A 16,796-nucleotide genomic window follows, 5' to 3' on the forward strand; every position below is an offset into this window, starting at 1 on the left:
TTAAGGGTTAGACTACCATCTCTTTATCTTATTACGCCATTTTCTAATCGCGTATTATGTTCTTTGTTTCGCCCGTGTATTATAATATGATCAGATATTTTTTTCCTGACGTTCTAATCCCGCTAGCACTCGCTCTATTATATGTTGATATTGTTGTGATGCATAATTAACACCAAAAAATAGTACTTTATATACCTGTGTAAGCCGCAGTCGGTGAAAAATGGCGTAGTTTCTCTTGATTCAGTATTTAGCTCCAACTGAGATAACCCCATTTCAAATAAGCTTACTAAATACACTACTATCACTCATACTCTGTATAATTTTATCAATGGTGGGAATCGGTTGTCTTTCCCGCAAATAGCTTTATTTCCTCTGCGCATATCAATTAACACGCAGTTTTATTTGCCTTCACGATTTAGGAACTATTATTATAGGGTTAACCCACGAAGTTGGACCTTTCACTGGTGCAATAATATCTAAGTCCGTATGCTGTTTAATTTTCTCTTCCACTTTCGATCTCAGACTAAATGGTATTCTTCTGTTTGGCTGAGCCACTGGTTTTACCCCCGAGTCAATATGAAGTTGTATTGTATAATCTTTCAACTTACCAACACCTTTGAAGACCTTTGGATGTTTCAACTGCATCCTTTCACCTACATCCTTCGATTCCAGCTTGACTAAAGCAACGTCAATACCCATTTTGAGAAATCACAGCTTTATAGCTGTATCTTTGCAGTGGACTAAGAAATGATTCTCCTTTCTCAGAATCAACACAAGCTTCGGCTTCAGTTGTCTGATGCCCGGTAGAAATATGACGTTCAAGTGTTCTAATTATTTCCAGTGGTGTTTGTGAGACATACGCGTAAAGTGTTTTCCTTAACTGAGATGACGTTGATAATATTTAATTGACATCCATCATTCGTAATATTTATTTCTTCTGGTTTGGTTGTTCCAACAAAAATGCATAAACTGGATAATCTTCTTGCGGATTGACCGCGTTCACAGCTCTTTATACTTGTTGATATCTTCAGTTGTTTCTTGGCTACTTCCTTTTTTCTAGCCTTACATTTCTTTCAAAGTGATCTTTCGACCTGCATTTCTTTGGACTTCGCCTAATCGTAAAAATTTGTCGTGTACACCTGTTCTTGCCAAATGTAGTAATAACGCTCGTCTTCTCTGTTTTATCTCCAGCAATGATCAACCCTTTTCTGTCAGCTTACAATTCAAAGCCAGAGAACCATCGTTTTCATGTTAACCTAAGTGCTTCAGGATCTCGCAAACAGTCACACGTTTTGATGCTGTTTAAGTCGTTTTTTTCCACGTATTTTTGATTGTTTTTTCTAATTGAACTCTTCTATGAGTATTATTAATATTTGTCGCCAATCTAGGCATGTGCTCACATACCCATTTAGTAGAGTTACATCTCATTACTTCTTGAACAAAATTTTGATTCCTATAGATTGAAAAATAAAATATATTTCATAATAGCCTTTCTTATCAAAGTACTCTGAAGTTTTCTGAAGGCCTTATATTTGTACTAATATTAACTAGTTTCCATACTCTAGAATATGGTCAATCGTATACATTGCAATTATATATATATAATAAAAGGATTAATATATTGCAATTATTTCAGTATTAACTTTTTTCTTCTGTGCTTACTGGAGTTTTCCTTGCTGCATGTGTACAACAGGCTCTACATTCAGCTTTAGTTTAAATGCAATTTCTCCTTTGACACAATCTTCTCCCATAATCAAATTTTTAAGTTCGAGCAATTAACTGATAAGTTTAACTCAAAGTTTTTAGTCCACCAGCTAAAAGAAAAGTCTCTACCAACTTTCAAACTTAGTGAGTAAAGTGCAAATATATTCACTTGGTAAAATTCTAGAACGCCAATGCTATTCTTGTCACGACATTTAAAATTACAGCAACCCGAAACTTTGATCTTAGGCTGCGTTTACAAGGTACCGGATAAGTTTTATTCCGGATTAAATTTGTGAAGGATCCGTTCTGTGTACGCAGAACTGGTACATTTATGAGAGAAATAAAAGTTTCGAGTACCGCGCATGTGCATTTATAGCATGAAAGTAAAATGGCTACCGTTGCTAAAAGGAAAAAATCGTCCGATTCAGAAGAAAAGAATTTTACTTGGTCGGACGAGGAGATGTCTCTTCTTCTTGATGTGATTGCTGCGTATAATGTGAATAAAGAAAATGAAGGTGTAGACTGGGAGTCTGTTAAATCGAAATACGATGAAATTTGCGAGAGATTCTTTGAGCGTTATCCCATAGAAAATTCAGGAGAATTTCCACATGTTAATGATACGATTTCAAGCGTTCTTACCAAAAGTCGAATAATAGCTAAAATCAAAAGATTTAAACTTTGTTTTCGAAAAGCAATTGATTCTGGAGGACGCAGCGGAGGCGGTAGAGTTGTAGCTTTTTTATACGATGAATGTGCTAGTATTTGGTGTGGGAGCCCAGCAGTAAAACGATTTCGAATGCTCGAGAAAGCGTACCAAGCACATCCGAAACTGTCCGTGATTCCGAAGACTCCCTTTCTGGAGTATCAAATACATTGTATTTTCAGTTTTCTGATGTAAGCAGTGAAACACTCGACAATCCTGCTCAACAAGAGATTTTAAATGCTGATGCAATAAGGAGAGTAAGTGAAGCTAGAAGGAATCTCATCTCGAAAGTACAACAGAAGAAAAATTCAAAGTTATATAAGAAAATACCTGCTGAGAAACAGATGATAGCCATGGCAAGGGAAGATTTAAGTCTTAAGAACAGGATTGTGGAACAAATGGAAAAAGCTGAACAGAAGCACCAAGAAAGCATGACTGCTTTTGCCAAAGGAGTTCCATCACCTAATGATACACTAAGTCATGGGTTTGCATTGCTTGCAGCCCTTCAACAGCAACCAAATCAATTTAACTTTCCAAACTTTCAACAATGGAGATACCAACAAGCTGCTATGTCAACTAATAACAATGGCGAGTCTAGCCATGGTAATGCCAATGATAATTTTATACCGTTTTCAAAGTCATAGAACCAGGATTTCTATTCTTTTAAAAGGTATAGTTCAACATACATCTGTTAGTTTTGGGTTGCCATTGTTTAATCTAATGTAATTGCTTAAATATTGCACAAAAACTATTGTTATAAATATACTTTTTATACAAAGTACTTATATAATTTTAAACAGTTTTAAATTGCCTTTTTTTTGTCGTTTTATTCCAAAGTAAGGGATTATTGTATGTACGAAAACAATTAAATCATCTTTGTACAAGTATATTAGTATCATTAACGTCTGTTCAATGTATAAAATGTTTCTAGATACAATCTCTAATCGAAATACTGCATGCACAAAAATGTTTCTTACTGCCTTTGCTGAAGCCTCACATCCTTGGTTCCGTACACTTGAAGCTGCAGGTTGAAGTTCTCTGTCATAAGCTATTGCATTGTCCACTCTTTCATTAGCTATTATCTCAACATTCATTTCACAATAACTGTGCAAGACAAAACAGCTTTAAATAACATTTGGCAAATCAGCAGGGTTTATGTCCATTTCGCGCTTCAGACACCCAAATCTACTCTTCAGGCGTCCAAAGGCACATTCAATAATCATTCTGGCTGAACAAAGTCGCCACCCAAGAAATTATTCCTATGCAGTCTTGCCCCCACCAGGGAATTCCTTCATCAAATAAGGGAATATAGGATATGCTGGATCTCCAAGAATGCAAATTCCAACAGGTTCAGTGCCTGGCAACAAGGCTCTTTGCAAACTGGGAATTGCACCTTCTTTTAACATCTCATTTACTTTTGAGTTACAAAGTGTCCTTGAATCATGCACACTCCCTGGCCATTTGACCACAACATCTAGAAAACAATACTTGTAGTCTGCAATAGCTTGCACATTCAGAGAATATCTATCCTTCCTATTGATAAAATCAGTTGCATTGTTGGCTGGTTGTTTAATGAAGGTATGAGTGCCATCTACAGCACCAATACATTGTGGAAAGCCGTGTTTTTCATAAAAATTTGAGACAGCTTTAAATACATCATGTTCTGTTTAAGGTAATCTGATGTACTCATGACCTAATACAGTGGAAATTACAAAACATACTCTTGTAATAGCCAACAATACAGTTGATCTGGAAACGCCAAATGCATTTGCAACTTTTCGTAATCTTCCTTCATCAGCAAGATAGTATAAAGTCATAGCAACTTGCTTCTCAACAGATGTAGGAACACGCATATTTGTGACTTTCTTTTGAAGTGGGATTCTGATTTTGTTGCACAGTTGCATGAAATTGTATTGTGACATCTTGAAGTCTTCTCTCCATTCATGACCTACTACAGGACCGGATAAGAATTTTTTCTACCACAGAGATGTTCTCCCAGGTCTCACGCAATATCCTTTTGCCTTTCCTTTACTTTTTATTTTCATCCCTCTAGCGATGGATAACTGTGTCAGCAATGTAGCATACCTTAAAAATAAAATTGAACGTCATTTTGAAAATAAATGAAGCAAACTTTTGAGTGAATAAGCCAGTAAGTTTTGCCATAATATGTGTGGATTACAATACTGCGTTATTTATTTTCTGCCATAAATTCAAAACACATGCTGCATTTTAGATGCAAAGAACGACATATTTCCGTTTGTCATCAAGCGTTTACCTTTGTCTTTGCCCTCAATAATTTACCAAATTTACCAACGCCAGTTCATAAACAACGTCGCCACAGCACAAAAAATAAATGCAAAAATGCTCATAAGAATCTATCTCATGTTGGAAAATGCAGTATTACAAAATTGTGTATCGTTTTATCTGATAGTTTTCTCTATAGTTTTCTTGCATAAAAATTTCAGAAGTTGAGTTATGGCACGGTTTTGTAATATTTTTGTTGTTATAACAAGTCCGACAAAAACCCTACCTTTCTTTTTTTTGAGACCGGTCTTTTCACGGATTCCTGTCACACAATGTGCAGGCCGAAGCGTGGAAGATACGAATTCGTATGGACAGCTTTGAACCTTTGAATTATTGTTATGTGTTCAGCAGGCATTTTGCCTCAGAAGAATGTACCACTGGCTCGAAAGATACCCCTTTCATTTTCAAAAGCCAAGTCTAAAACGGGGAACATAACCTAGTTTACTTTATAAGATGAAAAAATTGATGAAAAATTTTTTTGAAAAACCAAGACAGCCGCGAAGATTTTTGAGCCTTAGGCATTGGAATTTATTACTGAATTGAACTTAAAATTTAAAACTTGTAGTGTAATTCTTATTTTATTCAAGCGATTACTTTGACAAATGTTAATGTCCTCAAAAACAAGGTATTTCCATTTTCGAAGCAACGTATTGTATGAACTAATGTATCGTTTTGAATGGAAAAATGCAATCCAAGATTGGTAACGTTTCTACAAAACGACAACCAAGTTTTCCACTGGAAAATATAATCCATGGGTATGCAAAATTAAAGTAATTTTGTTGCTTAACAGACCAACATGGAAGTGCGATGGAATGAATAGATGGAGAAAAATGTTCACTTGAGTTTGGAAATTCATTGGAGGCATTGTTCACCACAGGCTCCTGTGTGTATTCATTAAATGTCCTCAGCTCAATCTCCGCTTCCGAGCTGTTGCTCTCGGTGATTTCAACCATTGCCATATGCTTGCCTCTTAGAAATTTGGCAATAAAACCAAATGAGTCTAGAACATTTTGTGCTCTTTCATTCTAAAGCTAACTTAACAGCTTTTCAGAAATTATAAAGTTATTAAATTGCACAACCGGTATCTAATTCATTTCATGAAAAGAGATAAGAAGCAAAAAATTGTAGCAACCCTTTGAAAAGTTTTCTATTTTTTTAAAAAAGCAGGAAATAAAGAAAATGGCTAATGCCCATTCTGTGGTCTAATTGGTAAATACCTCAAATATGTTTTTTAAAACAAAACCTTACGGTTTCTTTATACAGTCGTTTCTTTATACTAACGTAGATACACTGAATAAAAAGAGCATGGTCTTTTCTGCGTCAAGGAAAATGTTTTTTAATTAGATTGGTATAATTTAGTAAATCCATTCAAATCAATTTTCAAATATAAGAAAAATTTCTTTACACTTGAGTAAAGATTTATGATTTTCTTTATAGTTATTAAGAAATATGTATTTGATAAGTCGCGATAGATTTTCTTTCAATCGAAAACTTTATATCTTAATCAATTAACGTGGCTCTTTTTCTTGTTTGTGTTTTTTTAAACCTTTTATAGAAATCAAGAGGTAATGAAGATTAAATATAATTTTCAAAGTAGAATTTTTGACCGCCAGAATATGTCAATGCATTCTTTTTGTTGACAGCAACTCCCAGACCCCTTGCTTCCACCACTCTAACCGAACCGATGTTCCGTGAAAAATGCAAATAACTTTGACCTTTGTGTGCGGAAGAACAATTCACGCCTTGCATGTACTTCATCACATTCATTGCACAAAGTCTGACATGCATCAAGCGCTTAAATACGATGTCTTTGACCTTGCAAAATATAATTTAAAATGGCACAAACCTTCAATCACAAGGCACAAATTATTAAATCATACTCATGGCGGAAGGAGGTTAGGAAGCTTATTGGAGGTAAATCTATCAGCAGAAAAGCGAAGACTTTCATAAAACTGTAAGGATTGAAAAACATCTTACACAAACAATGAAAGTAGATTTTGCAAGAGAGATGAATGATTCTTGTCTCTTTTCAATGTCGGAGTTCACTCCTCTTATCTTGAAGTACTTTCGAGTAAGACCTGTTGTTACGTGTTACGTGGTTTATCTAAATATCCTTCTGTTTTGGTCATTCTGAAGTCACTATATGACCTTATTAGCACGATGCTTATTATATATTTAAAGAAACGACAGTAGTTTTCAGTTTTACACAAATAAAATTATAAAACAGGAAAATTTTCTCATTTATTTAAAATGTATGTTATTGTAGTTGCTTTTACAAACCTGTTAACGCTTAACTCAAGAAACGCGCGCGTCTGTGATGGAACTCCATCAAGGGTACTAAAAGAGAACGCTGATGTTTTAGTATTCTTTGTCAAAAAAATCCCACACTGTTTTTACCGTAAATGCTGTGTCTAAAACAAGTAGTACATGTATTTTAGGGTTTGTTACCGGCTGTTTGACTTTTGTGTAATCTAAAACTTATTTAATATTGAGAACACCGTCTTATTGTGAAAGAGTGAAATGTGTATTTAAACAGTCAACGCTATGGAGATATCGGTACCTTGTTTACTACTTCACTAAGAGATAGAGCTACACCTTTTTAGCAGTTTTTGGTTATTTTAAAACTACTTAATTGCCGTTGAATGATGCACGGTGCGTCACTTTTTTGCGTTGCCATTTGTAGTACGTTTTGTGTGTCTCATTTTTTGCATGTTGCTACAGTTGTTTCAAGTAATTCAAAATAAAACAAATTCAGAAAGAGGGACATCTCGTTTTCTTGATATTCTTGATAGTACAAGAGTTTGAAACAAAAGATGGTGTAATATTTCGTCTTTATTCCAAAGACATCATCCGACTTATGATCTGATTCCAAAGACATCATCAGACTTATAAGTACAAAAGTACAAACTTTTATGTCTGATGATGTCTTTTGAATAAAGACGAAATATTACACCATCTTTTGTTTCAAACTCTTGTACTATCTTGAATATCAAGAAAACGAGATGTCCCTTTTCAGAATTTGTTTTATTTTGTACTACAATTGTTTTATGTTACAAATATTTTCCTTTCGTGAAAAATCTTGTTGTGAAGAAAAGTTTTCTCTATTTTCTTCACATATTGAGAAACAATCAAACAAATGTCTTTTTCATGCACGTAGCTCTAAAGTTTTCACACCGAAATTCAAAAACCCAACACGGTTAAATATTTCTTAAAAATCTAGCAAAATTGGTAAAGTCGTTGGTAAAACCTAATTTTTTTTGTGTATAAATTTAGAGCTTCAAGGCACGTAGCGCGTCTCAACTCTCTGGTGCAATCTTTACAACTAGGAGCAAAAATATTAATAGTAGTTCTGGGAAAATACCTGTCCCCATTGAAGCTGTCTTGGAATCTGTAAAGATGGAGAAAACTTTAAACTCTGATTTTGGTATGTAAATAATTAGTAAAATTGCTACTATATCAAACGGGAAAAGAGGCTTCAACACGATATACTTTGGTACAACCATGTCAACAACAACGCCTACACAAACATTGGTTACAAGTTCCTTTCATTAATCGACAAGCATTTCCCACAGACCACAAACTTAAAAAAGTATTTAACCATAACACAAGCAAACTCAGGTTGAGCTTTATGAACAACATCGCAAACAAATAATCAAAAATAATAACAAACACATATTGAGAACATTTGACAACATTATAAAATTGTGCTCTGTGAATTTTTCCGCTACCTCTATATTTATGCTCTGCTTACATGCATTGAGCACTGTTATTACATAAAATCTTAACTATAAAATTTCCTAAATCCTATGTATACTGTTACGTTCACCATATCAAGAAAGATTAAAGAACAGAAGACTTCAACTATTTTTATATTATTATTAAGTTTAAGAAAGCTATTAGAAAGAAATAACAGGATAGTATAAACTTATCTGTCTACGACAACAATAAATAGCTTTGCTTCTTAAACAATATCTTTAACTCCTCTCCGTCCGCATAACTTACGACGATACGTCCAACAACAAATAGCCGAATATTACGAGTGTTCGTTTGCGTTCGTATTACACGATGCTCTTCAATAATCCTCTTCGCTCTAGCTGTCAACTGCTTATATATTGTCTGGAAGCTAATTATAAAGTATGACGTAATGTCCTTTTTATAATTATGGCATAATGCTATTTACAATAAATGACGTAATGTTTCTAAAATTAGATAGTAACTATATAATGACAATGAGTGAGCATTATAAAGCTAATTAATAAGCTGGCTTTATCTTAACGTCACAATACGCAAAATAGTTAGGACCATCAGATAATCGATTAAGTTTAGCGCGTATTAGATTTACGCCAATGATAGGTTTGCATAAACTTGATGGCTTTAATATTATGCTATCGTGTGGTCATGCCTGTTTATAAAGAACAGTAAGGCCTTCGTGAATCGTGTTTGTGTGAAATTATTCAATTTGCTGTGTTTTTTTTTGTGAATCAAACTAGCCATTTTATGTTTCACACGCAAGTGGTAGTGTAATAGATAAATAAAAACAAGAAAAGCTTCTTCGCGTTTCCTACCTACATGGAAATACTTTTGTTTTCAACATTGCATGGACACGTATGTTTTTCATAACAAACGTACGTTTTTCAGTCTATATGTATACAAATATGGAGTAGGTACTACAAAGGCTTTATTTATAATCTTGAGTTTTGCACGTTCGTTGGGCATTTATAGTAGAAGCAGGCGACAGAGCTTAAACTTACCGTCGTGTGATCCTTTTAAGAATATCATTATTTTCAGCTTCAAACGTAATCTCTAAACGTGTTAAGAAGGCTTTGATTCTGGCTTGTCATTTGTTTAACGTGATAACGAGGCTGATTTAGAAGAACGTTTTAAAAGTCTGGAAAGAAAGTTTTCGGGCTGTGTAAATGCATTAATAACTACTCAGAGTATGAAAGTATGTACATAGTTTTATTTGAAGATGATCACATGACTATTAAAAAAAATTGCTCGATACTTGCTTTACTTTGCCAATTTTCAGTTCTAAAAGCAACTGCTAGTTTGAAATAATGTTATATTACTCACAAAAAGTTCAAATGTAGAAGAATTAACAAGTTCGTATTTAGACTTTTTTAGTAACGGAACTAAGTTGCTTCTATGCAAAACAAAATTGATTTGCAACAGTGGCAGCTGTCTGTCGTTGTAAACTGCACATATATTCTTACAGCTATTGTGTAGCTGAAAATGCCTTCGTAAAGAAACTTAGATGTCTACGAAATGTCTAACGTAAACTGTCCGTTGTCTGTATTCAGTGCTGTAAGTAATGCATTTGTAATGAATAAAAACTCTAATTATAATCACCACGGACGCATCCGCACTTGTGACAGAAGATATTATTGAGCTTCCGGAGCTTTGCCTCACCTCGACTTGCTACCAATAAAACGATGGGCAGAACAAAAATGCATTAATGTTTTTAAGATAAGAATTGGCAATATGTTAAAGCATATCCCGGCTTCGTAAAAAAATAACAAATTACAAAATAATTTACAAGAATTATTTTACACAATTTAAATTAATTTCTTTACGATTAAAGTTTTTCTGTATTCTTGGGTTGCAAGTTACGTCATAGTCGCTATGTTGGATGATTTTAACAAAAGATTTTCCTTATTTACAGTGCAAATTTCACCCAACATGGCGAGAATTCCATTGTTCTCTGAAAATGGTGAGTCATTTGACTCTGAAAACGACTACCGCTAAGGTTGTCGAAACGTCAGTCAACAACAACAAAAACAGTCCTTCTCAGGACTTTATTAACCTGGACGATCATCATTTACAAACATGTAACGATACTCTCGGGTTCAAACCATTTACTTTATTAAGAATTATGATTGCAGAATAATAAAATGTACGTAATATCTTATAATATAATATCTGAATTTGTTCTGAAACTTCGTCTTGCGATGGCCACCTGCTAAATGATTTGTTTGTGCAGTAACTATTATGCTATCCCCTGTGCACGTGAATCACATTATGTGCATGTGAACAGAATACAATGCAATTAACCTTGAACTAAATGAACTTAGCACGCCGACTGTTTTGAGTAAATAAGCTGAATAGTAACGAACTTCCCCAGTACTTTTCTATATGTTAACAGAGTTGTTCTACCCTCTTTCTGTTCCTCCATGATTAACATATTTCCTATTTACATTTAAAACTACAAAATAACTCGCGGATACAATAAAATTATTATTCGCTTATGCAAATAACTCCTTTACGACGACAGACAGATGCCTCTGTTGCAAATTCATTTTATTTTGCATTTGCAATTTAGCTCCATTACAAAAAAAGTCTAAATACGTACACATTTATTCTTGTAAATTTGAACTTTTTTTGAGTAATAGAGCATTATTTTAATTTAAGAATTCCTTTCAGAACGTGAAAATTGGCAAAATAAAGGAAGTATCGAGCAATTTTATGTACTAGCCACGTGATCAATCTTCCAAACAAAGTGAAAAATCTGTATTTCTTATTTCGCAGATATAAATACTTTCATACTTTGAATAGCTATAATTGCATTTACACAGCCCGAAAATGTTTTTCCAGGCTATAAAACGTTTTTTAACTCAGTCGCGTTATCAAGTTGAAGAAACGAAATGCCACAATCAAAGCTTCCTTAACATGTTTTAAAATTATATTTAAAAATTACATATCATATTCGTACAAAGGATCACAGGTCGGTATTATAAGCTCTGTTTCGTGCTTCTATTATAAATGTCCATCGAGCATGTTTTTTCAGAACCTACAGACTGGCTAATAATTTCATCTTCAATGTTTATTTATGTAGATATAGTGGAATCTTGTTTAGCTTATATTGACTGACGTGGACTCCACTAACTTCATCGATTTACATCAGCAAACATGTAATCCTACTTCAGGGTTCCATGCGTTGTCTTTTCTTCAGCTTTTGTGTTTAATTTAAGGTGTGTTGCTTATTTTAGAGGAGCGAAACGGTGTCAGCGTTACTGATCCAAATAGAAAAGATGATTCGGTTAAAGAAATTAAGTGTGACGTCGAGTTTGATGAAGATGATGACGACGATGTTGTGGACTTGAGAGCGTTTAGTACGTCAGATAAAGTCATTTATTTGGATTTGTATGAGCTACCGCCACAACCCAGACTTGTCAAAAACTGGCATATACAACGAAGTAAGTGTCAATGAATATTTTGCAGTTACAATTTGTACGATTTTTAGATGAAATTGAATGGTGCTCTTCTTAAAGCAGATCCGTCCGTGTGGTAAAATTTTACGAAAAAATTATTCATATTTTAGAGTTAAAGACTTAAAAAACACGTCAGATGTTAGAAAATAGTACAATAAGAATAGCTGTAGTAATATGCGCACCCGCTTCTTGCTACAAAATTTTAATGTATGACAACAACTACAAATTGCACACAAAATGTGGGGTTTTGCAAAGCAGTTTTTACTTTTTTCGTAAAAACTTTATAATCGCATTGTTTTTCCCATAAGTTTCGACAGCTTGTCGCAATGGATTTTGTAGCGAAGAAAGTGATATTTTTAAGTGAATTGGCAGTCCTTCGTGAAGTTATGGCGCCAGCAGCGAAGTCTAAAAAGACAACTGGGAATCCACACTCAGACTTGCCCAGTGAAATCGTTGCTGATTTCAGTAACCCAGAGGATACCTCAACCGCCATTAATGATATGCTAACTGAAATCGTAAAAAAACTAAAAGAAAAGCTTTGGATCTATCCGCGCCAAGAAAATTGTGCTAAGCTCGCAGTGCCAAAGGTCAATCCTAAAATATCGAACGGCCTCTAGGCAAGACCTTCAGATAGTTAGCATACAAAAGGCTCTTGTTAAAGCAAGCACAGCCCTCGCAAATTCAGCTGAGTTATTGCTCAAACCTAATTCAGGTACAAGTGATTTGAATACAGGTAATCTGCTAGTTATAAATACTGATGCTCTGGCATTGCTTGGTCATGCTACCCATCAATTGTCTATGCATTGGAGACAAGCTATAAAACCTTTTTAAACAAGGAATTCTCATTTCTATGCTCAACACAGGGACCAGTCACTTGGTGTCAGGAGCACATATAGAATTCTCTTGACCCCCTGTGCAAACAAAATTGCCTGGAGAGAATCTATTTAGTTGCAATGATAAAATTCTCATCAATTCTGAAATCAACAATCTACTTGCTAAACGTGTTATTGTCCCTTCTATTTCTGAGTCTGGGGAGTTTATTTCACTCATCTTCCTTACTTCTAAGAAAGATGGATCGTATCGTATGATTCTAAACCTAAAGTTGTGTAATGAGCATGTCACTTACCACCATTTCAAAATGCATACTTTGCAACCTGCCATTAGCATGATGAAACCGCATTGTTATATGGCTTCAGTTGTTTTAAAAGATGCCTATTGCTCGGTACTTATCTCCCCAGATCACCAAAAGTACCTCAAGTTTCGTTGGCAAGGACGTTGATACACTTTTGTTTACTTTCCAAATGGGCTTGTATGTTGCTTTCGTATGTTTACTAAATTGCTTAAACCGGTCTACGCTTCTTTGAGACAACAAGGTCATGAGTCATCAGGGTACATAGATGACTCGTATTTTATGACCTTATCCCAATCTAGTATTGATGATCTACAATGGTGAGTGGCTTCTATCTCCAGTACATATAATGTAGTATCCCACAGCAAGTATAATACGGTTATATAAACCGATACCTCAACCACTGGTTGGGGTGGGTTGTTGGAAGACACAAGCACAGGGGGCAGTGGACTCCTACAGAAACTTTCTTCCACATAAACTATCCTGAAATAATAGCAGTGCTTATGACACTAAAAGCAATTTGCATTGAGGTGAATAGTAATTTTGTTCATGTGCTTATTGAGAATACGAGAGCTGTAGCTTCCTTGAATCATATGGGTACAAGCCACTCTAGAGAATGCAATATCGCTTGTAGATCAGTATGGATTGGTGTGTAAATAATAAGGTATGGCTTTCCGTTTCGCATATTCCCGGGTTAGCAAATACCCTGGCTGATAAAGAGTCGCGTAAGGCTCCAGGCTCCAGTGGGTGGGCCCTCAACTCTGCTATCCTGTCACAGGCAATACATTGTGCTCAGTTTACACCTGATATTGAGCAATTTACCTCAAGGCTCAACTATAAATTCAAGCTTTTTGTGGCTTTTAATCCAGATTCGGAAACTTGTGACATTAATGTATTCAGTATATCGTGGTCATAGTATTCATTTTATGCATTTCCACCTGTTAGTAATTAGTATCCTTCCAAATGTTTTGCAAAAAATCCAAACAGACAAGACGGCAGGACTACTAGTGATTCCAAAATGGCGGACTCAGTCTTGGGAGCCCAAAGTGATGAGAATGTTACTCCAAGAGCCAATTCAGCAGCCAGTGGCAAAGCGTTTGTTGACTCAACCTAGCCAACCAAGCTGTGTTCATCTACTATATCCAAAGCTGGTTCTACTTCTATGTTAATTCTCTAGGGGAATTCCCCATGACCGTGAACTTTCAGGCCTGGCAGCCAAATTGGTCCTGCAGTCTTGGAGAGAAAGTACACAAAAGCAATACGACTCGTATATCAAACGATGGCTCCTATACTGTGGTAAAAAGCAATTTCATCGAATTTCAGTAGCTGTAGAGAGTGGAGTGAATTTTTTGGCAGAATTGTTCAGATACCAGTGAACAATTCTGAACGAAACTTATCTTAAGTTGAAGTTTGATGTGGATTCTACGAAACCATTGGTCGGGAACTAAGGAGGCTAAGAGGTAAGCTCCGTTTAATTTTTAAATTTTGCATGTATATATATATATATTTATTTTTGAAACAAATTTGCTGCTGGAAATTTTTCTACTAAAAAATTTGTTTAAAATGATAGAAAAACGATCCAGCAGAAAAATGTCGAAATGAATATGAAACTTGTTTCATACTATTCCTACAATAGGTCTGCAAAATCACAAATACTTTACAACGTGGTGGCGTCCTAGACCCAGATCTCTCGCAAAAATTTCACGACATCTTAGACAAAACGTCGTGTTTGCTATATCACTCTAATACCATGTTAGGATTTCTCAAAACAATACACTGTACCAACATCAAAAAATCGAAACAAGACTTACAGAACATACAAACGAAATTGAACGACGATACCCAAACTCACTACCAGCAGAACATACTTACGTAAATAACCCCACATTCGAATTGACAAAAACTACAGGACTCGGATGCGCACAAACAAAAATTCACCCGCTGTTCATGCAGTAAATGCATCAACCTAATGAACAGACATGTATTAACCTATTGATCATTATTTCACAACTAAAGAAAAAGGATAAAAAAACTATTAACGAGACCAAGACTATAAAAGCACACTCCAATAATACTAACACCAACCTATTCACAATACACACGGACCTATACCATTGCATTCCACATCACCCAATCATCTTAATCAATCCATTAATCCAATTAGATACTCTAAACGTTCACAAAGCCAAAGCAATTATAAATAGCTAATAACTTCCCATATTCTGAAGAAGGCTCGAAGCACTGAGTCGAAAACTCAATAAATCATTTATAAAAACCCGCAGAAACTCTTATTAGCAGAAAATATGCCTGGATTATATATATTCAAGCTTATGTAACGTATGTAACCATGTGCCCTCGCGGCTAAGGCTATCACCATAGTGCAAATGATGACTCCTGCATTTTGGACACGGGATGTGAGGTTACACGTGGTTTTAACTGTTTTGTGGAGTTATTAATAGTGTTCAAACCTATCAGGAAGAGTTGAAACTGTAATACGTAAAGAAGATCAACAACATGGCCAGACGTTTAAAAAGTAATTGTGAAGACGCTCTCGAAGCTATTTGCGTTAAAAATCTCTAATTGGCACTGTGGAAGAAGAAAATAAACTTGTGCAGCTGCTTGATCTTGCCAACTGTGCGAAGCTGTTAACTCATCTTCAAAAGAAAGCAATACTTGTGAACGGTTTATACCAACCAATACTAAATTATGTCCCTAAAACAGTAACACAGTAACATTTCACAAAGCAATTAAAGTATGTTTCCATCACTTTGGAACAAAGAATATCGTCGCTTAGAGTACATTATAAAGAAAGGTATGCATCCTGTTTAGTTTGTGCCATTTCTTGAGTAGACCTGGAAAAAAGAAAGCGTCGGATGCCTGGGTAACTAGGTTTCGTTCATGGGATAGGATAAGATGTGTGAGTGAAGATATAAGAAAGGAAAAATGGAACCATATTACTTTTGAATCCCACAAAATTGCTTTAAATGATCTGGATTATTTAGCCTGCAAGTTGAAATGCGTTGATGTGATGTTGGAAAAAAAGTTACGAGTTGTCTGAATACAAGAAGAAGAAAGCAATTTGCTAACCAAGAAGCCGTTAAATCCTTTTAGGTGTTGCAAGCACATCTAGCAAGACAACAACTAGCTTTCAGAGGGCATGATAGAAAACAGGATTGGATTTCATCCAAATAACAAATATTCTTGCCAAGCATAACATTTGACTTCAGTCATTTCTGTCAGATTAAAACATGAAACAGTAAAATGAAGATTTTGTCGTGGTGATAAACAGAGAAATCAATTTAAAAAGAGCAAATACCATGATGAATGGTCAAAATAGTAACATAATAGTTCTTAAAAGAATCGAGTAAAATCAGAACACTGACCCAAAAATTCTAAAAAAGAACATCTGAAAAAGCTAATTGCTTGTTTAACTTTCGTTCAGAGGTGTAATTTAATGCAGGGTGAAAAGAGCCACGTTTTTGTAGAAATAATTTGCGATATTTATTGTTACGAAAGAAAGAAAAAGTATCATCCACGTAACGTTTATACCAAAGCACATCTGGAGTTTTTAAAGAGGCAAGCATTGTACATTCATAATAGCCTTAGAAAATATAAGAACCGGTCCAAGTTGTTAACCCATAGCCACCCCACTGTTTGTTCATACATGGTGTCACTAAATCTAAACTCCACACCCTTTGTGGCAGCTAAGAGGGCTGATGTTAGCTGCCAGAAAGGGTACTAACGCAAT

General features: G+C 35.1%; 1 protein-coding gene and 1 long non-coding RNA gene across 5 annotated transcripts in view; one reads left to right on the forward strand and one right to left on the reverse strand.

Moving 5' to 3' along the window:
• Window positions 1–16,796, forward strand: part of LOC124435410 (dynein axonemal intermediate chain 7-like) — an 87,819-nt gene that overhangs the window by 43,748 nt on the left and 27,275 nt on the right. For all 3 annotated transcript variants that reach the window (XM_046985347.1, XM_046985346.1, XM_046985348.1), the window contains 2 exons: window positions 7,985–8,135; window positions 11,698–11,904. In XM_046985347.1, the coding sequence (XP_046841303.1) occupies window positions 7,985–8,135; window positions 11,698–11,904 (358 nt within the window). The remainder of the gene's footprint in view (window positions 1–7,984; window positions 8,136–11,697; window positions 11,905–16,796) is intronic.
• Window positions 981–8,789, reverse strand: LOC124435414. Of its 2 annotated transcripts, XR_006945028.1 has the most exons (5): window positions 8,073–8,789; window positions 6,992–7,048; window positions 4,938–5,128; window positions 4,129–4,492; window positions 981–1,453 (listed from the first exon to the last, which is right to left on the reverse strand). It is a non-coding gene; the product is annotated as an uncharacterized LOC124435414 (long non-coding RNA). The 2 variants fall into 2 exon arrangements; XR_006945027.1 differs by lacking the exon at window positions 981–1,453 and having other exon boundaries at window positions 3,103–4,492; window positions 8,073–8,773.

The sequence above is a fragment of the Xenia sp. Carnegie-2017 genome, unplaced genomic scaffold (assembly GCF_021976095.1).
Source record: "Xenia sp. Carnegie-2017 unplaced genomic scaffold, XeniaSp_v1 HiC_scaffold_14, whole genome shotgun sequence".
NCBI classification, from domain to species: Eukaryota; Metazoa; Cnidaria; class Anthozoa; order Malacalcyonacea; family Xeniidae; genus Xenia; species Xenia sp. Carnegie-2017.